At 49.7% G+C, this 25,009-nt stretch overlaps 1 protein-coding gene across 2 annotated transcripts in view; it reads left to right on the top strand.

The window, feature by feature from the left end:
• The window catches only part of LOC138510513 (zinc finger protein 567-like), a 252,011-nt gene that overhangs the window by 41,151 nt on the left and 185,851 nt on the right, over positions 1-25,009 (top strand). Inside the window, exon 1 of one of the 2 annotated variants that reach the window (XM_069626217.1) lies at positions 12,915-13,176. The exons of the other annotated variant lie outside the window; for it this stretch is intronic. Coding sequence (XP_069482318.1) covers positions 13,153-13,176 — 24 coding nt within the window. The 5' untranslated portion in view covers positions 12,915-13,152. Of the gene's footprint in view, positions 1-12,914; positions 13,177-25,009 lie in introns of those variants that run through there. 2 annotated transcript variants of the gene reach the window in all.

The raw sequence follows: 25,009 nt of genomic DNA, 5'->3' as shown, positions 1-25,009 counted from the left end.
GACATGAGTCAGGGCCCGCTGGCAGGTGCCCCTCACTGGTGGGGGCACATGAGTTAGGGCCTGCTGGCAGGTGCCCCTCACTGGTGGGGGGGACTTGTGTTGGGGCTCACAAGTGGATGGTGCCATGTGGCCTGCCTACAGGGCATGGTCAGGGTTTGCAGGGGCCGTCCCTGTGGTGTGGGGTGCCTGCGGGGCATGGTCAGGGGTGATGGCCTGCCTGCGGGGCATGACCAAGGGTGTAGGGGGGGCCTGTGGTGTGGGCTGCCTGCAGGGCATGACCAGGGTGGATGGGCTGCCTGCAGGGCATGACCAGGGGTCTAGGGGGGTGCCCTGTGGTGTGGGCTGCCTGCAAGGCATGATAAGGGTGGATGGGTTGCTTGCGGGGCATGCCCAGGGGTGTAGGGGGGGCCTGTGGTGTGGGCTGCCTGCAGGGCATGACCAGGGTGGATGGGCTGCCTGCGGGGCATGACCAGGGGTTCGGGCTGCCTGTGGGCATGGGGAGGGCACACCCGGGAGGGGCCGCACTGCCAATTTCCGTGGACAGCTCACTTGCGTACCCCGGCATACATGTACCCCGCTCCCACCAGCGAAATCATGTGGACAGCTCACTTGCGTACCCCGAAATACACGTACCCCACTCCCGCCAGCGAAATTGCGTGGACAGCTCACTCACGGACCCTGGAATCCACGTACCCCGCTACCACCAATGAAATCGCGTGGACAGCTCACTCGCGGACCCCGGAATACACGTACCCCACTCCCGCCCATAAAGATCTCGTTGTTAGGGAGAATTCTCTGTTTAGGCTGAATTTCCCAACCTATTGAGTCCCCCAGCAGCTTTGCTGGATTTTTGGGGTTTATTTTTTTCTCCTGCCAAGAGTGAGACTCTTTTACCCTCACTCTTGGGCATGACTTGAGAGTGTTTCTGTGACTTGCTATGCGCTTATGGGCTATGGGGTATTTTTTTCCCCATAGGCTATCATTGGTTTTTGAATGTGTTACACAGCACCCTCAGTGCAGTAACATAGGGGTGTCATTGAGACCCCCAAACATAGACTCCACACCCTGGGACTGACTACTGTCTCCCTGGGTCTGTAAAGTCCCCATTGACTTTACTAGTCTTAACTTAGGAACTTAACCAGTACAAACCATCATACTGTGGAAGTACTGGTAGGGGCAATTAGATTGCCCCTGGGTTTGTTGTCGAGGGGGTACTGTCCCGTCCCCCCTCGCCGAGTTTCTGGCTGGTGGCAGTGGATACCACGGAAATATTCCACCGGAATATTTCCCAATGGGATTTCCCATTGATTTTAATGCACCACTTTTTGGTGCAATGTTAAAGATACCGCCGGTTTATTTATTTAATATAAATTCACCGGTTGGGATTTTTTGCCAGGACTCGCCGCCAAAATGGCATCTAGGTTCACTTCAGTAACCCTGAACCCGAGTGGAGCCTTTGTTCCACTTTTGGCGGGCTTCTGCACAGAAGCCCTCCAAAGTGGTGCCATTCTGTCTGGGTACCACAGGGGGTGTGGGAGGGGGTTTAGGCACCCTGGACTGAGTTGCCTTGCCAACTCATGTCGCACTCTGGTGTGATTGGCCCAAGTGGTGAGCCACCCCGCTCACCACTTAGCATGTTTGAGTGACAGCTAGGCTGTATGAATGGGGGTTTGCTGCATAAAAGCAGGGTCTTTGGGACTGGTTCGGGAGAAGTCGCCACAGGACCTAAGAAGCCGAAGAGGGAGAAGCCGAGCCGACCTGCCAAGACGACACCACCGGTGGAGCCCTGCGGAACCGTCTCACCACTTTTCCCGACGACAGAGGAGATCTCCCGCCGGAGAGTCTTCTTCCCTTGACTGGTGGGGACAACCAGTTTCTGCCTTCTTCTTGCCGCCCTAAAGTACCTCGTTGCCGCCTTGCCTGTGCCAAGCACCCCGGCAACCGGGATACCACTTTTTACCTCAACCGCGAAAGAGGGGTAACATCCTTTTAACCGGGAAAACTCCACGGCTGGTTTCTTCCCTGGTAGTGCAACGACCTTCAGCTTTCCTCCACGACGAGATCTTCGCCTCCTCTGGACGACGCCGTGACTTGCACCCACTACCAGGAACAACTGCCCCCGCTGGAGGATCCTTTCCATTTTAAAAGGTACTGTGTTCCGCCCGGCTTCCCTTGCCACCGATTGTACGGGGTAGATTTAGCCCCCGGCTCTCGACCCTGGGTAAGCCTGGGCACCCTAACTAAACTTTTCTTAACTGGGAAAAACCTTTTCTACTCACCTGTAAAGACTCGTGACATTGTGTTATTTTGGGCATCTTTTTGCCTGGCTTTCCCTAGAGTGGGCCTGGCAACCGAACTTCCTTGCTCCACAATAGACTGCCTTTCTACACTCACTGTGAATCTCTGAAAAGTGTTCTACCTGGATGTTTTCACTTCTTTTGCCTTTTCCCTCCCTTTTAACTAACTTGTTGGAGTGCCATCTAACGTTAAGCGCTCACCTCTGTTTGGAAATAAGTGGTGTTAACTTAGACTTGTCCAACAAATAACTAGGGATGTACATATGAGTAATAGTGACTGTGTTTTGACTTACTTACCTTTTCTGTGCTAGTGTAATTTATGAGTGTGTCTTTTAAATAAATAATTATATACTTTTACACCTAGCTCTGGTCAGTGTTTGCTTGTACTATTGTGCCTCTGTACCTATTATGTATGCTCTGTATACTGCCTAACTCTTCTTGAGGGAAGTCTGACTGCTCAGCCACAGCTACCAGGTAAACCTGGGTGGTACAGACTGCTACCAAGTGAGTTTACTGCCAAACACCTGTAGTCTTAAATCTTTTGCAGTGGTCCCAGAGGGAACTGCACAGGTTTCTGTCTAACACTGGTGTACAGCGGTGGGATTTGTATTGAGCATACACTTTAGTGTACTTTTGAGATACCTTAGTGCAACTAACCACAAAGCTTGAGCACAAAAAGAAAAAGTCATATTCTAACCTGTCTACTATGGAAAGTTATAGTCAAGAGTCCCTTGCTACAAAAACTGCTGATTGTCTAAGACTTCTCTGTAAGCATAAGAATCTCATGACTAAAGGAAAGAAAATGGAGCTAATAGAAAGGTTGTTAGAAAACCAAAGTCTGGATGATGGTTCAGAGGAACCTAACATTCCAGCAAATGTAGAGAACAGCAATGATATTGATATTGAACAAAGTATTGGTGATCTTGGATCAGAACCAGAAGAGGAGGATGAAACTATTGTAGATGTTCCCCCTAGGCCTCTGTCTGCTCTAGCAGCTGTACCTACTGGGCCTTTGCCAGGCCCCACATTTGATCCTCAGTACTATGAACTGGAGAAAATGAAACTTGAATTAGAGTACAAGAAACTTAATGCTCAAACCGACAAAGAACTAAGGCTAAGAGAAATGGAGCTCAAGTATGAGCTAGAAATGAAGAAATTGTCTGTTGAGAATGCTTCTCTCTCTGGCTCCTGTAGAAGTTCCAGTCCTAAAAGACCCCGGATGCCTAAAGAATTGATTGGTATGTATGAGCCTAAGTTGGATGTGTTGGATTGGTTGTCTATGTTTGAGTATAATCATGGGCTCCAGAACATCACAGGTAATGAGTTACTCACCTGGTTGTTCTCTAGGCTTCCCCCTGTTGCGACTGATGCAGTAATGGAGTTGGGGGAGGAGGATAGGAAAGAGTATGAATGTGTGAAACTAGCTTTGATAGCTAGGTTTGGGAAGACCCCTTCCCAGTATCTTAAGAGGTTCAGAAGCCTCAAAAAGCATGATGGTACCCCTTGGGCTACCTGGGTGTGTGAAGGGTTAAAAAACTTAGAGGGATGGATTAAGGGTTACAAAGTGAACACTTATGAAGGAATGAGAAATCTTGTAATGATGGAGTCAATTTATGATGCCTGCTCTCCTGAGGTCAGACAGCACTTGGCTGACTCACGGGAATTAGATCCTAGAAAGCTAGCTAAGGCTGCTGACTTGTTGGTGGCCAACAGGGCTACTCACAAGGATTCTGGGGTAACTCAGAAGAAGGATGAGGGGAGACAGCCTAAGAAAGACTCCAAAGAGAATTCAAATAATTCCAATTCCAAAGAGGGCCCCAAACCATACCATAAGGGTAAGCCACCTGGGAAACCACAGCAGAGTAGTATACCTTCTGGTGCCAAACCAGAAGGAGGTCAGAACAAGCCTCCATTCCAAAGGGCCTTTGGATCCTGTTATGTTTGTAAGGCTACTGACCATGTGAAAGGAGATCCCAGATGTAAGGGTAAACCTTCAGGGGTCCAGCTTGTCTCCTTAGCCTTCGCTCCAGAGGAGGAAGTCCCTATGGCAAGTGGAAACCTTCTACTACTGGCTGATGAACCCACTGGAGTCTCAGCCAGTGTTTCCTTAGTCTCTCTGGGGTTGTGGGAACAACAGAATTTAGATGTGTATAATTCTATCCCAGATAATACTAAAGAGTATTATAAGGACAGTGTCCACGTGAATGGTCAGGAGACTCCTGCCATCAGGGACACTGGGGCCAGCATAACTGTGGTGGATGAATCATTTTTCAAGGCAGAGGATGTTGCTAAGGCACCCAAATGCCTCACCAAGTTAGCTGGAGGGCCTGTGCAGATGTGTCCCCAGTTACCAGTTCTCATCCAGTGTAATGATATGGCTGTGAAGATACCTGTCAGTATACAATGTGAGGTACCAGGAAGGGTTCTGTTGGGTAATGACCTGAAAGCTCTTGGAGTTGTGTCGCATACCCCCAGACCTCCTAGTAAAAGGTTACAGGAGCTCACCAAACCTGCAAGAGAGAAAACCCTGCGAGGTTTATCTCAGGAGATGATGACAGAAATCACTCCTCTCCCACTGGAGCAACTTACTGCAGTAACTACCAGATCAGAAGCAAAGGGGCAACCCAAGACTCCTAGAAAAAAACCTACAGCAAGCACTCCAGTGCTTCCAACAAGGACTTCCCCGAGGTTGTCCAAAGTTACACCTGTAACTCCACCTCCAGCTGAGGCTGAGAGGGAGGTACAACCCTGTCTGGTTGAACTAGACTCTGAAGAAGAGCTAGTAGGAGGCCCAGAACTTATTGGAGACCTGGACCCGGCTGACCATCCTGAGCTGCAGTGTTTACTGGCAGAAGGGGGACCCAGCAGGTCAACTTTTCGTAAGGGACAAAGAGAATGTCCAACTCTGGAGCGCCTTCGCCAACAGGCAGCTTCTCAGGCTGATGGGCAAGAGCCTGGGAAGTATAGGTTACACTGGGAAGATGGCCTCTTCTACAGTGAACCAACTGAATCAGAACCTGGAGCCTACCAACGCCTGGTAGTGCCCCAAGAGAACAGACAACAGTTCTTGCAACTAGCCCACGAGATTCCTTTGGCTGGTCACTTGAGTTTCAAGAAGACCAAGGAAAGGCTCTCTCTCTACTTTTATTGGCCAAAGATGGGGGCTGAAGTAGATAGATATTGCAGGAGCTGCCACACCTGCCAGACTTCTGGTAAGGTGGGTTCCAAGAATGTGGCACCTTTAGTGCCTCTCCCAGTTGAGGGAGTCCCATTTGAGAGGGTAGGGATTGACATTGTTGGTCCCCTTGATCCCCCAACTTCCTCAGGCAACAGGTTTATCCTTGTTGTAGTAGACCATGCTACTAGGTACCCTGAGGCAATTCCTATGAGGACTGTTACAGCTCCGGCTGTAGCTAAGGCCCTCCTTGGTATTTTTACCAGGGTTGGGTTTCCTAAGGAGATGATCTCCGACAGGGGGTCAAATTTTATGTCCCACTATCTGAAAGCCATGTGGAAAACCTGCAGAGTTACCTACAAGTTCTCAACCGCATACCACCCTCAGACAAACGGGTTGGTAGAAAGGTTTAACAGAACCATGAAGAGCATGATAGGTGCTTTAGAAGAACCCCTTAAGAAGAAGTGGGACCTTCTATTGCCATGCCTTCTCTTTGCTTATAGAGAAGTCCCTCAGGAGGGAGTAGGTTACTCTCCCTTTGAACTTCTCTATGGCCATCCAGTCAGAGGCCCCTTGGCCCTGATTAAGGAGGGATTGGAGAGTGCTCCTTCCCCCAAGCCAGTCAGAGTGACTGACTATGTGATAGGTCTCCGAAGGAGAATGTCGCACATGATGGCAGAAGCAAGTGATAACTTGAAAGCTGGACAAGCTCTGATCAAACATTGGCATGATCAGAAGGCTAACATGGTTGAGTTTACTCAAGACCAGCTAGTTCTAGTTATGCTCCCAACAAGGCAGAGGGCCTTGCAAGACAAATGGATGGGACCCTTCAAAGTTGTGGGGAAACTTGGAGAGGTCAACTATCTGGTGGATCTGGGCAAACCCAGGGAAGCTCCCAGAGTCTTCCACACCAACCGCCTCAAAGCCTACGTCTCTAGACCAGAAGTAGGAGCCTTGCTTCTAGTTTCATCAGAAGAGGAGGAGGAGAGTGAAGCTCTACCTGACCTCCTGAGAGGCTTACCTTTGGACGAAAAGGTTGAAGGAGTTAATCTCTCTTCAGATCTGACCCCTGAGCAACAGGAGGAGTGCAAAGCTATGTTAAATCAGTTTGCCCCCCTGTTCTCACTTTCACCAGGCTTGACCCCTTGGGGACAGCATGATATACTCACTGGTGACTGTCTGCCAGTCAAAAGCAGAGGATACAGGATGTCAGAACATGTCAGAACCCACATCAAAGGTGAGGTCAAGAAGATGCTTGATCTCGGGGTAATAGAGCCCTCTACTAGTCCATGGTCTAGCCCAGTGGTATTAGTACCAAAAGCAGGATCCAAAGAGTTGAGATTCTGTGTGGACTATAGAGCTCTTAATGCAGTCACCAAGACTGATGCCCACCCTTTGCCAAGGACAGATGAGTTGGTGGATAAACTTGGTGCAGCCAAGTACCTCAGCACACTGGACCTTACGTCAGGCTATTGGCAAATAGCCCTGACAGACCATGCCAAGGAGAAAACTGCATTTTCTACCCCAGTTGGCCTATACCAATTCAAGGTTATGCCTTTTGGACTAAAGAAATGCACCTGCAACATTCCAAAGGATGGTGAACCAAGTTCTAGCTGGGATGGAGGACTTCTGCATGGCATACTTGGATGACATTGCAGTCTTCAGCCACTCCTGGGAGGATCATGTGAACCACCTAGGACATGTTTTGCAGGCTCTTGAGCAGGCCAATCTGACCATAAAGGCAAGCAAATGCCAAATTGGACAGAGTAAAGTGGTCTACCTTGGACATGAGGTAGGAGGTGGTGAGATAAGGGCTTTGCTCAGCAAGATTGAAGCTGTGCAAAATTGGACAACACCTACTACTCAGACCCAGGTGAGAGCCTTTTTAGGCCTCACTGGGTACTACAGGAATTTCATTGAGAACTATGGGACCATAGCTTCTCCTCTGAATGTGATATCCTCTCCAAAATTCCCCAAGAAGGTCAAATGGAATGAGGAATGCAATCAGGCCTTTGAAAACCTGAAGAAAGCTCTTTGCCAAGCTCCAGTACTCCGAGCTTCTGACTACCACCAACCTTTCATTGTACAAACTGATGCTTCCAATGTAGTTATAGGTGCAGTTCTTAGCCAACTGGATGACAAGGGTAGGGAACACCCCATTTGCTTCATCAGTAGAAAACTGAAGGATCCTGAAACAAGGTGGGCAACAACAGAAAAAGAATGCTTTGCTATTGTGTGGGCACTGAAGAAGTTTAGGCCATACTTGTATGGTTCTACGTTTGTCATTCAGACTGACCACCAACCCTTGAGATGGTTAATGCAAATGAAAGGGGAAAATCCAAAACTATTGAGATGGTCAATCTGCCTCCAGGGGTTTGATTTCACCATTGAGCACAGGTCAGGGTGTCACCATCAAAATGCTGATGGACTCTCTGGGATGTATGTCATCGACTAGAGGTATGAGGTTCATCCAGGAGTGGATTAAATCCTCCTGTCCCTTAGTCTGGGGGGGGCGAGTGGTAGGGAGAATTCTCTGTTTAGGCTGAATTTCCCAACCTATTGAGTCCCCCAGCAGCTTTGCTGGATTTTTGGGGTTTATTTTTTTCTCCTGCCAAGAGTGAGACTCTTTTACCCTCACTCTTGGGCATGACTTGAGAGTGTTTCTGTGATTTGCTATGCGCTTATGGGCTATGGGGTATTTTTTTCCCCATAGGCTATCATTGGTTTTTGAATGTGTTACACAGCACCCTCAATGCAGTAACATAGGGGTGTCATTGAGACCCCCAAACATAGACTCCACACCCTGGGACTGACTACTGTCTCCCTGGGTCTGTAAAGTCCCCATTGACTTTACTAGTCTTAATTTAGGAACTTAACCAGTACAAACCATCATACTGTGGAAGTACTGGTTTGGGCAATTAGATTGCCCCTGGGTTTGTTGTCGAGGGGGTACTGTCCCGTCCCCCCTCGCTGAGTTTCTGGCTGGTGGCAGTGGATACCACGGACATATTCCACTGGAATATTTCCCAATGGGATTTCCCATTGATTTTAATGCACCACTTTTTGGTGCAATGTTAAAGATACCGCGGGTTTATTTATTTAATATAAATTCACCGGTTGGGATTTTTTGCCAGGACTCGCCGCCAAAATGGCGTCTAGGTTCACTTCAGTAACCCTGAACCCGAGTCGAGCCTTTGTTCCACTTTTGGCGGGCTTCTGCACAGAAGCCCTCCAAAGTGGTGCCATTCTGTCTGGGTACCACAGGGGGTGTGGGAGGGGGTTTAGGCACCCTGGACTGAGTTGCCTTGCCAACTCATGTCGCACTCTGGTGTGATTGGCCCAAGTGGTGAGCCACCCCGCTCACCACTTAGCATGTTTGAGTGACAGCTAGGCTGTATGAATGGGGGTTTGCTGCATAAAAGCAGGGTCTTTGGGACTGGTTCGGGAGAAGTCGCCACAGGACCTAAGAAGCCGAAGAGGGAGAAGCCGAGCCGACCTGCCAAGACGACACCACCGGTGGAGCCCTGCGGAACCGTCTCACCACTTTTCCCGACGACAGAGGAGATCTCCCGCCGGAGAGTCTTCTTCCCTTGATTGGTGGGGACAACCAGTTTCTGCCTTCTTCTCGCCGCCCTGAAGTACCTCGTGGCCGCCTTGCCTGTGCCAAGCACCCCGGCAACCGGGATACCACTTTTTACCTCAACCGCGAAAGAGGGGTAACATCCTTTTAACCGGGAAAACTCCACGGCTGGTTTCTTCCTTGGTAGTGCAACGACCTTCAGCTATCCTCCACGATGAGATCTTCTCCTCCTCTGGACGACGCCGCGACTTGAACCCACTACCAGGAACAACTGCCCCCGCTGGAGGATCCTTTCCATTTTAAAAGGTACTGTGTTCCGCCCGGCTTCCCTTGCCACCGATTGTACGGGGTAGATTTAGCCCCCGGCTCTCGACCCTGGGTAAGCCTGGGCACCCTAACTAAACTTTTCTTAACTGGGAAAAACCTTTTCTACTCACCTGTAAAGACTCGTGACATTGTGTGATCTTGGGCATCTTTTTGCCTGGCTTTCCCTAGAGTGGGCCTGGCAACCGAACTTCCTTGCTCCACAATAGACTGCCTTTCTACACTCACTGTGAATCTCTGAAAAGTGTTTTACCTGGCTGTTTTCACTTCTTTTGCCTTTTCCCTCCCTTTTAACTAACTTGTTGGAGTGCCATCTAACGTTAAGCGCTCACCTCTGTTTGGAAATAAGTGGTGTTAACTTAGACTTGTCCAACAAATAACTAGGGATGTACATATGAGTAATAGTGACTGTGTTTTGACTTACTTACCTTTTCTGTGCTAGTGTAATTTATGAGTGTGTCTTTTAAATAAATAATTATATACTTTTACACCTAGCTCTGGTCAGTGTTTGCTTGTACTATTGTGCCTCTGTACCTATTATGTATGCTCTGTATACTGCCTAACTCTTCTTGAGGGAAATCTGACTGCTCAGCCACAGCTACCAGGTAAACCTGGGTGGTACAGACTGCTACCAAGTGAGTTTACTGCCAAACACCTGTAGTCTTAAATCTTTTGCAGTGGTCCCAGAGGGAACTGCACAGGTTTCTGTCTAACACTCGTGGACAGCTCACTCGCGTACCCCAGAATACAAGTACCCCGCCCCCGCACATACCCCGCTCCTGCCAGCCAAATCATGTGTGAAACTCACTCGCGTACCCTGGAATACACGTACACTGCTTGCGCCAGCGAAATCGCATGGACAGCTCACAATACACGTACCCCGCTCCCGCCAGCGAAATCGCATGGACAGATCACTCGTGGACCCCGGAATACATGTACCCCGCTTCCGCCAGTGAAAATTGCGTGGACAGCTCACTCGCGGACCCCAGAATACATGTACCCCGCTACAGCCAGCGAAATCGGGTGGACAGCTCACTCGCGTACCCCGAAATACACGTAGCCCGCACCCGCCAGCAAAATCGTGTGGACAGGTCACTCACGTACCCCGGAATACACATACCCCGCTCCCACACCTACCCTGCTCCCGCCAGCGAAATCTTGTGTGAAGCTCACTCGCGTACCCAGGAATACAAGTACCTCGCTCGCGCCAGCGAATTCGCATGGACAGCCCACTTGCATACCCCGGAATACACATACCCCGTTCCCGCCAGCTAAATCGTGTGGACAGGTCACTCACGTACCCCGGAATACACATACCCCGCTCCCGCACATACCCTGCTCCCGCCAGCGAAATCACGTGTGAAGCTCACTCGCGTACCCCGGAATACATGTACCCCGCTCCCGGCAGTGAATTTGCATGGACAGCTCACTTGCATACCCCGGAATACACATACCCCGCTCCCGCCAGCGAAATCGCGTGGACAGGTCACTCACGTACCCTGGAATACACATACCCGCTCCCGCACATACCCCACTCCCGCCAGCAAAATCACGTGTGAAGCTTACTCGCGTACCCCGGAATATATGTACCCCACTCGCGCCAGCGTATCCGCATGGACAGCTCACTCGCGTACCCCCCGATTCGCGCACCAGTGTGGTGTGAAGCCCCATTCAACCCCTGCAGGCAGCCCACACCACATGCCCCCGACTACACCGCTGGGCATGCCCCGCAGGCAGCCATCCACCCTGACCATGCCCTGCAGGCAGCCCACACCACGGGGAACCACCATACACCCCTGGGCATGCCCCGCAGGCAGCCCATCCACCCTGACCATGCCCTGCAGGCAGCCCACACCACGGAGGACCACCATACACCCCTGGGCATGCCCCGCAGGCAGCCCATCCACCCTGACCATGCCCTGCAGGCAGCCCACACCATGGGGGACCACCATACACCCCTGGGCATGCCCCGCAGGCAGCCCATCCACCCTGACCATGACCCGCAGGCAGCCCATCCACCCTGACCATGCCCTGCAGGCAGTCCATCCACCCTGACCATGCCCTGCAGGCAGTCCATACCACGGGGGACCGCCATACACCCCTGGGAATGCCCCGCAGGCAGCTCATCCACCCTGACCATGACCCGCAGGCAGGCCATCACCATTGACCATGCCTTGTAGGCAGCCCACACCACGGGGGACCACCATACACCCCTGGGCATGCCCCGCAGGCAGTCCATCACCCCTGACCATGACCTGTAGGCAGCCCACACCACAGGGGGGACTTTTTCCACGCAATTTGCCTGGCGCAGGCGGAGTACGCGTATTCAAGGGAGTGCAGGAGTTGATTTTCACACGTTTTGGCTGCTGCGAGCAAGGTACACGTATTGAAGGAGGTGTGGGGGAGATTTTCACGCGTTTTGTCTGCCGCGAGCGGGTATGCGTAGTTTTTCACACGATTACAGTGTAGGAGACCTGTGAGCTGGTCCAGGGTTAGCGCTGCCCTTTATGCCGTATTGGGGATTTCTATGGCTTTTCCTTGCACAAGGGGCGTTCTTGGGGGCGTAACTGGCACTGCGGGATGTTCGCTGCGCCACGGCTGCAAATGGCTTAGGAAATCCATGAATATGCGGTGCACCAGAATGCTGTTTAGCGCACACGGCTGGCGCACGCTCCCTCTCTTCGCTGCCCGCGTGCACTACTTCTGCGCTGAATTCTATGAATTACCCCCATAATATATTGACGTATGGGCAGGGCATGTGGGCGGAGCCTTGTGCAATTGGGCAGAGAATTGTGTGGCTATGGGCGGGGCATACATCTCAGGGTTTTTGCTTTTCAAATTTAGGCAGGTATGCGTGACTGTCAAAACCACATTAGTATGCTGGCAAAGCAATATGGATGGTGTCCTACCCATCCTATCATGTTTAGGAGCAGTGGCATTATCCCAATCATTAATGCACTTTAAATATCACCATTTGCTGCTGCTCATTGGACACATCTTCTTTTAATTATGTTTATTATGTGATTACTTGAAATTGTTTTTTTTGTAAAGGTTTGAACTAACCAAATACAATTTAAAAAAAATTAAAAAATTGGACACAAGCTCCAACAAAAATTCTTTGCTTGAACAACGACCCCCACGAGTAAATTTGCTGCACCCTCACACAGCCTCTAAAGTTGTGCTCCTCACCCACCATTTGAAGCTTTACCGCCCCTCCCCCACGACACGCTCCAACGTTCGATGAAGTTGCGCTCCTATAATTTACCCTTCTCCATCAGTTGCGCATGAACTAGGCACGTGAAAAGTTTCAATGAAAGATTTCCAGAGTTCCCCTACTCTGTGTGCTCTAGAGATATTGTATACAGTGCGCACTATGATAACAACACGAGACAGGGGCTGCAGCACCAAGGACCCGAACTTTCCACAGTGGGAGATGGGGATACGCGAGACCTTCTTGCTACGCAAGTTCGGCTCGCTAATGCGAGGGTCTTCACTGAGCATGCTCCCCAGAGCAGTGTTTCTCCTCGGGGCGCGCTCTATGATCCGGAGCGACACCAGCTTCAGGTGCTGCACAATAGATCCGAGTTGGCATTAGTCTGTGAAGAGTCGGTTGTTTTTTAGCCCAGTATTCGGGCAGCTGCTGCTAGAGTCCACCTGGCATCCACTGTACACCAGAAGAGGGAGACTGGGGTCTCTGCGTTGCTCTTCGATCAGCTTTTGCCAATTTTAGGTCGCACTCTGAATACCCGTCTTGGAAATTGAAGATCAGGAGAGAAATGAGCCTGCTGGACTCAGATGAGGTAAGTGATGCGCGTAGCAAGTCTCAACACATCGTCTTAAAGTGCCATCATGTGTAACACTGCTCTTGTCAACATGTTCTCGGTCTCTTTCCGATTTTGTCCCGTTAGCCCCTCCACTACTGTTTTGTGACTAGTTATGCCACCCTCTGCCCCCTCTGACGGGAGCACCTGGTGGTTGTTTACTTTTGGATGCTAAAACCTAAAGTCGTGTATATGTTCAAGCTAGGTTGTGAGTGCAGACTTTCTTATGCCACGGTTTAGGCTTGTAGCTGATGGTCAACTTTTCTGGGGACGAGAGCAACCAGACAAAGATAAAACGTAGGCACCTTTTAAATAAAACAAAAGTGGGCCTTTTTCAGTTTCTCAGGCAGAACAGGAATAACGTATTATCAATATCGAAGAGCGCACAGTCTGGTAGCACAACACCATGAGCTTTGCTTGGACACATAGCTCTCAACCATTTGTCTCACTAAGGTGGGTGAAATCACCCGATTTTGTTTTTGGCGGGTGAGACGCCCATTGGAATGAATGGGCGTGCAGGAGGCTTGGCGGGTGAGTCAGCCCTTTGCAAGGCGGGTGACACCCGCCAAAAGCGGGTGAGTTGAGAGCTATGTGGACACAAAAAGCTAATTTCCACAGACTATGTGAAATACACTAAAACTCGTTTGTGAATGGAAAGCAGGTCTTCCCTGCCTATCCGCCCCCCACATACAAGTGAGTCACAGTGATGTGTAAATAAAAAGTGGGCGTGTACCTACTTTAAACAAGTGAAATGATTATAGGGAGAGTGGGGCTTGTGCACTGAATAGTGATGGCTGGAATTTTTTGAAGGAATCCAATCCAACTGGCAAGGCTCCGGGCGACGTTCCAGTGCATTGTTTTTTAGCCTCCCGTGCCATTGCAGATTCAGGCTTGTCCCCACCTTTAAAAGGGTCTGTCCAGCCCAAGTTTCAGTGTTATTGGGCCTCGTCAGCGAGGTGTAGCTTGGGGTTCTATGCACGACAAGTTCAGGCCTACCTACTCATGTCTGGGCATTCACCGTCCAACTTGGGGTGACTAATGCACCATTGAACATTTAAAAAGCTTTGCAGAGGGAGGCGTGCCCTGCGGCACCCAAGATGGCTGCTCTTTGAGACCCTCCGATGAGCCAGTGTTTTAACCCACCTGCCCAGCCCCATGGCAGAGGTGCAGGAGAGTCGCCTCCAGGCATGAAGAGTTCAAAAGGTCCCCCGGGTGGGCTGCCCGACTTTGGGACCGCTCCAACCACGTAAGTAAATGTTACCGGGCGCATAAGTGGAGACGGCGTGACAGGGGGCGAAGAGGCCCGTCGGCTGGGACGGTGCTCTGTGGAGTCCGGCGTTCAGAGGGTGCCATCAAGTTCCCCAGCATAGCCGGGTGACTGCCGGTACTGAGGCGCTGCCTTCGCAGCCCCCTCATGCCCCAGTGGAATATGGACGGCCCGGGAGGGTGAGGTTGACGCTGGTAGGTTGAGACCGGGAGAGGTGGTGAGTAGGGTGGGCGGACGCACGCCACCCTGTGCGCAGCAGAGACCTGGTTGAGTGGACCCAGAGCGCAGTCTGGAATCCACCCAGGATGGCCCAAACAATTACGGGGACTATATTGTTCCTGCAGCATGTGAGGGAGTGCAGTCCCTGGGCCCGCCCCGACTGGTTGAGGCAACAGGGGCGGACCCACCCCACAGCAACCCGGGAGACGGGTCCTGTGAAGGCCCTGTCAGTGAGAAGGGTACGAGAAGCCTGGGTGTGCACAACAAGGGCCTACACCATCAGGGACACAGGCTCACCCTGACCAGGTTGGGTGTAGTGCACTCCACATCAGAGGTGAGGCCACCACCCAGCAGCTGCCAGCACAGTAGGAAAGGAATGTAAATCTGAGCAGGATGTTGGAACCCCACATGTCCTGACGTGTTACCTCTCCCTGGTCCCCCACAATGGCCTGTGCACTGAAGAGCAGCGTAGACAGACAGCTGTGTGGAGACATTGCTGGCGAACCCGGGACTGGATGGGCTGGGGGCACAGCCTCTGTCCTAGAAGAACTTCTTGAGTGCATGGCTGCACTGAAGACTGAAATATCACAGTTTGGCAAACGGAATAGTGGAGGCTACAGATGGGATAAAGAAATCAATTGCAGATCTCGCCAAAGATTTGAAGCAGATGAGAACTAGGATGGGGGATGTGGAAGAGGCCATAAAATCGCTTCAGGAGAATGTTATACATCTGCAAAGTGAACTGGTGGGGACCAAGCAGGGAATGCAGGAGTTACTCACCACCATTGAGGACCTAGAAAACAGACACTGGAGAGAGAACCTGAGAATCAGAGGCCTGGAAGAAAGCATTGAAGGGCCTGATCTAAGGGCATGGGTTCTCTGTTTTCTTTTAAAGAAACTTCTGCAAGTGGCACCGGAGGGGATTGCATTTGATAGGGTGCATTGAGTCGGCCCCGCTCGACAGAGTTCAGCCGTGTCACATCATAATGAAGTTCCATGCCTGTCGTGTTAAGGATTTTTCAGGCCTCAAAGGCTAAAGGGGAGTTATGCAACCAAAAGCTCCTCCTCTACCAGGAGCTGGAAGCATTAACCCTCCAAAAATGGCAAGCGTTCCGCCCCAGCACTACAAAACTGCAGTAGCGACAGATCAGATATCGATGGACCTTCCCATTTGGTCTACTCTTCAATTGGGAAGGGAAGCAATGGAGATGCACAGCACCAGGGTAGGCGGCCAGTATTTTAGGGATTGCTCTTAGTCTGTCTGAGATAGAAGACAGGAACGGACCCTGGCATCAAGTGCAGGGGAATGGTCGGAAAAGATTGAGAGGTCTCCACAGTGTCCCATGGGGTAAAATGGGGCTGGTTTGATGAAGGGTGTCCTTCTGCTGGCCCTATGTTATGTCATGATGGTGAGACTTGAGCTGTTTATGGGTTTGGGTGGGGGAGAGAAGGATCATCGGGGGATTGCACAGTGAGCTAGACCACATGAGAGGGCTGTTATTTGGTCATGGTGCCACTGGTCATGGCCGCCGTTACACGCCATAACGTTTGTTTTAATCTGGTTCAGGTTACTGTTATTTTTGGGTTTGGTACAGAAAATTGCCAGATATTTCTGGATGCATGTTAGTACAATTTCAATAAGTTCACAGGCACGGCGTATAACAGGGGAGATGGTTCCCGTGTGATGTTTGGCATGGGGATAGACACTTGCTCTCTCACGCAGCACCTTTTTGATTGTGGGAATGGGTTGGAAAAGTCTCACATATTATGTGAGGGTTCTCCACTCCCCTAAGAAACATAAGATATTACTTCAGAAGTTGAAGCACCAGCAGGTAGATATTGCCTTCCTGAAAGAGACTCATCTTAAGAAAGCTGATACTGGGAGACTGCATTGGTGCGATTACACCTGAAGAAAAGAGCAGTGGGTGTCTTGATAAGTGGAAGAGTTCCCTTCCAAGAGTGCGATACTAAGCAGGATGATGATGGTAGGTTTATGTTTGTGTCGGGGCTCCTGTGTGGAGAGAGGACTACCCTTGCATCAGTTTATGGCCCAAAAAATGGGCAAAATGATTTTTTACGTTTTTCCATGGGGAAGCTGGTGGCATTTGCCCCTGGCCGAATTGTCTTGGGTAGTGTAAGGAAGGCATGGTGTCAAAGTAAGACAGATACAAGTGATCACAGTTCAGGGGTGTTTATTAAACTGTAAAATGGGTGAAAAGAAACATAAGATATTACTTCAGAAGTTGAAGCACCAGCAGGTAGATATTGCCTTCCTGAAAGAGACTCATCTTAAGAAAGCTGATACTGGGAGACTGCATTGGTGCGATTACACCTGAAGAAAAGAGCAGTGGGTGTCTTGATAAGTGGAAGAGTCCCCTTCCAAGAGTACGATACTAAGCAGGATGATGATGGTAGGTTTATGTTTGTGTCGGGGCTCCTGTGTGGAGAGAGGACTACCCTTGCATCAGTTTATGGCCCAAAAAATGGGCAAAATGATTTTTTACATTTTTCCATGGGGAAGCTGGTGGCATTTGCCCCTGGCCGAATTGTCTTGGGTAGTGTAAGGAAGGCATGGTGTCAAAGTAAGACAGATACAAGTGATCACAGTTCAGGGGTGTTTATTAAACTGTAAAATGGGTGAAAAATTAACGCCTACCTTAAACCTAAATATAAGATGGGACCAAGCTACGACCATCAAATAATAATGATACAGTCCTAGTAGTGTCTAGTCAAATAAAAAGGCCTATACTAAAAAAATAGTGTGGGATCATGTTCACAAGAAAAGAAAGAATTGTTCACAAAATGATAAGTCAATATGTTATGGCTGGGGTCTCCCTTCCCCACGTTTTTAGCACAAGGCTGAACTTGTGAGCATAGCATACTCCTGGGCTTCTCTGGGACAAGCTTACAGTTCCTTTTCTCTATTTCGGGGCCTTCTGTTCCCAAGTCTCTTCTCATGCAAAGTCTCTTGCTTTAGAGGGCCTGATATGCCAAAACAACAAAACAAAAGTTCCTTCTGTTAACCTTCACATCGGACGATTACCCTTCACCATTGGATCACCCTCAGCTGGGCTCCAATCCTTCTCTCGTTTGTTAGCCTCCCTCAATCAGGCTCAGACCAAGCACTCATTGTGGACATCCCTCAGTCGGGTTTACACTTGTCGTCACAATGATATTCACGTTGCTTCTTTACAACTTTTCTCTTTGTGTCCCTCAGTCGGGTTCACTGCCGCCTTTCAATCACTATCTTCTTATTTGTAATATTCAAAAGTCTCAGTGTCTTTTTAAACAACCACCTAACTTTGGTTAGATCCCCCTCATCTGTACTCAGGCATCCCATAGCACTCTGCCAATTTAAAACAAAGACGTCCGAAGGCCGATCACATCTCGCTGGGTCACACTGTTAGCTTATGACAAGTGCGTGTTTATTCACACAATCACAGTTCACACAGCGTTCCCCTCTGCCGGAGCAAACGCCTATTTCACAATCGTCAAAACATCTGCAAGGTGACTAGGACTTTCAATTGTACAAGGGATTTGGCCTGTCCCTTGTATGACCACCTTAACACCTCACATTGGCCTTCCCTGGGGCCTTTTGGTACTTGTAGTTTCAGTACTCTTTAGTTCAACACCATCTCTTTGTTCAGGAGGGGGGTACCATCCAGAGATAACGAGCACCCACGTGGCGCCGGACCACTCTATCTCTGGTACCAAGTTTGTTCACAAAATACCTCTGTGTCTTAATTTTGCCACTGCAACCTTGAGCCGAACACAGTCCGGTCCACTATCAGGTTCTTCTGACTCACCGGCTATGCTGAACTTGTTGGCTTTTCTCTTTCCTCTGCAGTCAAGGATGGTACCACAGTGGCAACCACGTCTCCCCGCCTTGGCTATCAATGCGGGAGGGTTCCATGTGCCCCTGACATCCACCACACCATTCACCAGCTGCGGTTCCTGGTCTTATAGTTCCTTTGTCAGGGGCTTTGCAGGTCTGGGTTGAAAAGGGCAAGGGCCCTTTCAGGTCTCTCGGCCTTTTTCCTCTGTTTGAACTGCCGTCCTGGAATTGCTGCTTCCTCGTGCATTCGGCCTTGCTCAGAGTATGATCTTGTGCTCCACCTTTTATCCCTATGGGGAAGGGAAAGGGCAGTCGGGTTAGCTGTCGGCAATTGCCTGACTCTGCCTCGGCCCCTTGTGTTGGGATATGTGAGGTAAATGGCTCTGGTTGTTGGTCTGTTGTCGCTCACAGTGTGAGAAAGTGTTTGTGTTGGAAAAGGGGGGGGGGTAGAGTTTCTAAGTATCCCACTGGGCAGGATGGGGAAAAGGTGTCTTAAGGAAGGGGATACCGCATCTCACCCTTCGGTGCCCTAATTCCTCACCCAGGTGATACTCCTGAACTGGTCCATCCCCTGGTCAATTACCAATGGCTGTGTCCTGGCCACCTCGATTACAGATCCCTGGGGACCAGTGAGTGAGACACCTTCAGGTTTCTCACAGTAGTGACTTCAATCTGCCCATGAACCCTAACTGGGAAACGTCCAAAGGACCCTATTGGGGATGCATGCAGCTTTCCAGGGACCTTCATAAGCAATTGTTAGATTCTGACCTTATTGATGCCTGGCGGCATGCATACCCTACAGCTACAGACTACATGTTTTTCTCAAATACGCACTATATATTCAAGACGCAGACAACAGATTCAAAGTTCAAATAAAAATAGTTTATTAACTTAAATGTCAGGATGGTTGAAGGCCAAACTTGACTTATGCTAAGGTTGGATTTCCCTACCTAAAGAAACTAAGGATAGTCGGAGTCTGAAAGTTCCTTTTCCCCAAGAAAACAACACAGTTCAAAAAAGAAGCTTAGGATTCTCCTTGCCAAGACACCAGCTTGCTCAGCTTGCCAACTTGTACTTAAAGTCAGTCTCTCAATATTCAAAACCAATTCCAGGTCAATTTTATACTCCTTCTAGTTACTGACCGTTCATACAGATTGCTTTCTTCTGCTTCACTTCAGCAATCTCTTTCAGGCACTTGTAATTACGTTCTGTATATTTCCTTGGCTTTCCCAGATGGGGTATACCCGGTCTAGACGCAGTTGTCAGACCCCACGGTCCACCCATTACAAGTCATGCAATCGGTCACCCCAGGCTTGCTTGCCAACACCGGTTCGTCTGTAGCTGCACCTGTGTTCTGGTTCACACTCACTTTGCTCTCTCTTTGCCAGCCATTTCGTTTTGTCACAGCGTGTTTCACTTTTTGCCAGTCTGTGGGCTTTGCCACCATGAGTTTAATTATACAGTTCACTTTGTGGTGCTCTTTTCCGTTCACCACAGTGCTATCACACTCTTTAACAATGGTCCATTCTATCTTTTTATCGTTTTTCACACCAACTGGTCATTTGCACATTGGTTTATTAAAAGCTTTAATATGCTCACCAAAAGCTCTCATTACGTTCGGTATTCAATAAGTTCCAGTTCTTGTTTGCTCACACTTTGCAATAATCATCAAAAACCATTTATTTTTTTTCACTGTGTGTTGCACTTTATTTCTCGTTCATTCCGCATTCCCTATGTACCACGTAACAGCCCCAGGAGCGCCCTGGTTTGAATATCCCTTTCCTCACTCACCGGTCTCCTCCGTCTCCTCCAGGCGGCAGTCGCCTCCTTCTCTGCTCTGTGTATACGTACTCTGTGGATGATGAGCCCCGCTCGCAGTTCAATTCTCTCTCTATAGGTAGACGGCAGCTCTATTGATGTCCCGCGAAAGCTGCAGGTGACTTACAACAATTAGGTTTCTTCTCCGGCCCACAGCTCCTGATGCAGGCACTGACCAGTGAGGCCCCCAAAACTGTGGCCTTCGCACATCCCTTTCTGACCCCAGCGCCACAGATTCCACCAGTTCTCGACAGTGTTCTGGTTTCCCGACAGGAGCACCCTTGGCTGCCTCGTATTCCGCAGGATCTCTCCTTCTGCATTTCTCCCTGCTGGCCTCTCTTTGTTTTCTCTGTTTATACACCTACAACTGTTTAACAGGTTGCAGGTGTGAGTCTTCAGGCTCTATTGCCGGACCACAATTAGTGAAACATTCCAGACATGCATGACCCTTGCATTAGTCTGTAGGGCTCTTCCTCGTCTCAGTACTGGAATGGTGAAAGGATCTATTAGTGTGCATTACTTCTAGTCACCTCTTCTTCGTCCTTATACTATAGGGAAATGAATGAGAGGAATTGAGGGGAGGGGTTTTACAACAGCCTATAAAGGCAGGGGCAGGGGGGTGGTGGTTCTCATTTGGAAAGGGGGTATACCTTGTCTCGCCTGTGGAGATCCTCCCTTGCATTTCAACCCCCAGTGTCAGGATCCAAAAGCAATGGCCTTTACCTGGACACCCGAGGATGGGATCCAGGGTGAGTAGGTGTGAGGATACCGTCAGGTTTCTCACACTCCTTAGAGACCCGATACTGTGTGTGGAGGTTGAGGAGGCCAATTGGAGACTTTCTTGCAAATAACCCAGAGGGGCAAGTCGAAGACTCGGTTAGGTGGGATGTCTTTGAGGCTTATATGCAGAGGATATTGATATCAAAGGCCTCAGGCCTCAATCGGGTAAGAAGGGAGCAGGTCCAGCTCCTGGACCAGGAAATAACTACGAAAGAAAATTAATATAGGGATACAGATTCATGTAAAGCATTTTGGGCACTTCAAGCTGCGAGGGGGCAGGTGAACATTTTGGACTGCCAAGACAGAATATGCGTAGGCGCGTACGAAGCATAAATACTTTGAGCAGGGTAATAAAGCAGGGAGTATACTGGCTTTGAAACTTAGGCAAAGGGTCAACTCAGGGAAAATAATCGGGATTCAGGGTTTGGGGGACAGATTCCGATATTGTAGGTGAATTTGATAGGTACTAATGAAACCTGTACACAACGTAACGCCTTACTCTTACGAAGATATCCGATTTCCTTGGTGGCTGCCCCATGCCTCACCTTTCAGAGGAACAATGTTTCCTGCTTAACCAAGGTATCACAAGGGAGGAGCTCCTGAAAGCTATCGCCTCCCTGAGAGTAGGCCAGGCACCAGGCCTGGATGGCTTCACAGCTTCCTTTTTATGAACGATTCTCGGATAGTGTACTCGCACAGCTTAATACCCTGTTTAACAACAAGCAAGAGGCTGGACAAGATTCTTCCGCAACTGGTGGAAGAGGAACAGGCAGGCTTTTTAAGGGGCAGGTAGACAATGTCAGGAAGATTATTGCTCTCACCAGTTTCTCGCATAGATCTCACACTCCTGCACTACTTCTGGGGTTGGACACAGAGAAGGCATTCACCCGTGTCGAATGACCCTTTCTTCGGGAGGTCATGACTAAATTCAATTTAGGGCACAATTTCATGATAGGGGTTTTCTCCCTCTACTCTGCGCCTGGTGCGAGAGTAGCTGCGAATGGGGTGCTGTCCCTGGGCTTCTAGGGGTATGAGAGAAGGATGTCCCCTCTGGCCTTTGCTTTTCACTTTAGCAGTGGAGCCCATGGCAGTGAGGATTAGAACTGAGGAAGGGATTAAAGGTATACTGTACTGGGGAGAGTTCCACAAAATAGCTCTGTTTGCCCGATGATGATCCTGATGTTGACAGAGGGCGAGGCCTCCATTCCTCTCCTTCTGATCCTGGGGGACTTTCAGGAAGCCTCTGGGTTTAGCGTGAAACTGGATAAGAGCGAGACACTCAATATTAACGGTAGTCAGGATACCATAGAGCACCTGCTGGGTTCAGCTCTGTTCCAGTGGGCCCCAAGTCTGCTAAAAAACATCGGTGTCCGCCTTGCACCACACTGCAGGGGGTTGCATCAGGCAAATTACCTGAAATTATTTGTGGCCACCAGGGCAGACCCGCACGGTTGGGCAGCACCAGCATGGTCAATTTCGTGGTTCGGCAAGATTGCCTCGATCAAGATGAACATATTGCCACGACTACTGTATGCTTTTCAGGCACTGCCAGTGGCGATACCCCCCTCCAGCACTTTGGAAAGTGCCACTAGACATAGTGACTTTTGTGTGGCAGGGAGGTAGGGCTATGATAGAGCGACTCTTTATAGGCAGAAGGGGGTCTATCCCTTCTGCAACTGAAACGCTACTACCAGGCGCCTCGATTGAGGGTGCTACTTGATTTGGTCAATCCAAATACTATGAAGGAGTGGTGTCTTCTAGAGGAGGAGATAGTGGGTAAACCACTTCCGTGTATGCCTTCGCTCCCTAGGGCTGGCAGGTCCCTGAGCATATATGAGCTACAATCTATGAAGACGACCATTCATGTGTGGGAGGGGACTGTTTCCCTCTGCGTTTGTCGTCTTTCCCCTCCCGATCACTGCCAGTAATTTTAATCCAGACTTCCAACTAGCCTACGATGGGGTGACTTTCTCTCAATGGAGAATGGGAGGATGTGAATTTAAAGCGCATTTTTTTTTAAAAGGGCAAAATTCAGTAATTTGAATCATGCAAGGCTACCCTTTGGAGAGGGAGCTATACCAATATTGGCAATGGAGGCACTGCAGCCACACAATAGGGCAGCGGTCACCAGTGGTCTGCTAGAGTTCAAGATGCTAACATTCTCTTCAAGTAACGAGCGCCTACCTATGTCCAGGCCTGGCATAGAGATTTGGGAATGGAGATTCCAGAGGAGGGCTGGCGGAAGGCTTGTAGGGGCCTGAAGAAGGCCACTTCAAGTGTACAATATGCAGAAAGAGGATATCAATTCTGATCTCGGGACTATCTGATAGAACAAGGCACATGAGGACACTGGGGGAGGACTATACATGTTGGTGGGGGTGTCTGGGACGTATTTGCACATTCGGCGGCGCTGTCCCAATTTAACTTGTTACCGGACTGGGCTACTTACCATGTTCCGCCTCATTGTGGATGAGGCGCTACCAATCTACCCTATTGTTTTTCTCCTGGGCATCTTTCGAGGCAGAGGAGTGCAAGTGCACCATTATAATTCACCCTTCCTTCACACAATGCTACTAGCAGGTAAGGCCACTATAGAAAACTATTGGAAACAGGCAAATCCTCCCTAAGTGCAGTACTGGTGGGCACAAACGTGGTCTCTGTTGTTGATTGAGAAATTAGTCCATTCTGTACAGGACAATGTGGGTTGCTTTTTTTTTTACGAAGTGGCGCAGCTTTCTGACTCATGTGTGAGACAGACATGGTATCAAGAGATGACACAGACAAGTTATTCTCAATGGTCAGGATGGTGTAACGCCTAACTTGCCCTACATCTAAGATGGGAAGGTTCCCTAACAGAAATAAAACAAAACGAAGTCTAAGTCTGTCAGTCCAAAACAAAATACTGTCTGTGTCAAAACCTATGCTTGTCCTCACTTCTACAGAATAATAGTGTAAATGGGATTTGGCCAACTGAGTAGCGCCCAAAGTAAAGTTATGTAACAATGGAGCCCCTCTGCAGCTCCCTTCCCCAAGTCAAGGCACTCAGCATTATAAAGTTCCACAAGTCTCTCAGGTTTCACTTGGCAAAAAGTTCACTTAGGAAAAGAAGTTCACTGTACCTTTTCCTGGTAAGCTCTTTAGGCTTTATCATGCCCACAGGCCCCAGAACACAAGAACCACACCATCTAGTGATGGGGGCAATGAGTCACTTGACTCACTTATGTCCCTTTGGGACCTATAAACACAGGGGCCCTGGCTGGACTCGGGCCTGGCGCCTTTGGCGCCAGGCTCATATAGAGTTATGAGCAGGAAAACTTTTAATTTCAGTGCAGGAGTGCTTTTACTTTACAAGAACTTTCCAGGAGCTGAAAGCCTTTATTCCAGAGAACATCCTCATGTGCTGACTCATCGGGTGTAGCTCCCTAGGCCTGGTCTTCATGTGCTGACTCATCAGGTGTGGCAGGGTGTGGCAGACAGGCTGAACCTGGTGGGCGTGGCTTCAGGAGCTCAGCTATATAAGCTGCTCCATCCTTAAGGCCGGTGCTTCGCGTTACTGTGCACTCACGTGCAACGTGACGGTCACCGCCACTTGGATCAGTTTACTTACCTTTGAAACCAGGCATTCTTCTGCATACTCACCTCAAGGAAACTGTTGCTTCATCGCTTCATCTGCAGACTCATCTCCTGACATCCAGTGATCTTGAACCCAACGCTGCAGCACCGCACTCCGCATCCACGAACTCAGACCGTTTGAAGAAGAAGAAAGACAAGGTTAGAACATCCGTCCTAGGGCTGTGCCGCATTTGAACCCCGCACGCCCCCTAGTTAACAACTTACCAGCTACTGTACAGCTGCAGCTTCGTTTCTCATTCCCTCCGGCTGCCGCCTCGAGC

Source organism: Ambystoma mexicanum, chromosome 6p (assembly GCF_040938575.1).
Source record: "Ambystoma mexicanum isolate Mex_15411 chromosome 6p, UKY_AmexF1_1, whole genome shotgun sequence".
NCBI lineage: Eukaryota > Metazoa > Chordata > Amphibia > Caudata > Ambystomatidae > Ambystoma > Ambystoma mexicanum.
Note: the sequence above shows the minus strand (reverse complement) of the source record. Positions and strands in the feature narration are given on the sequence as shown.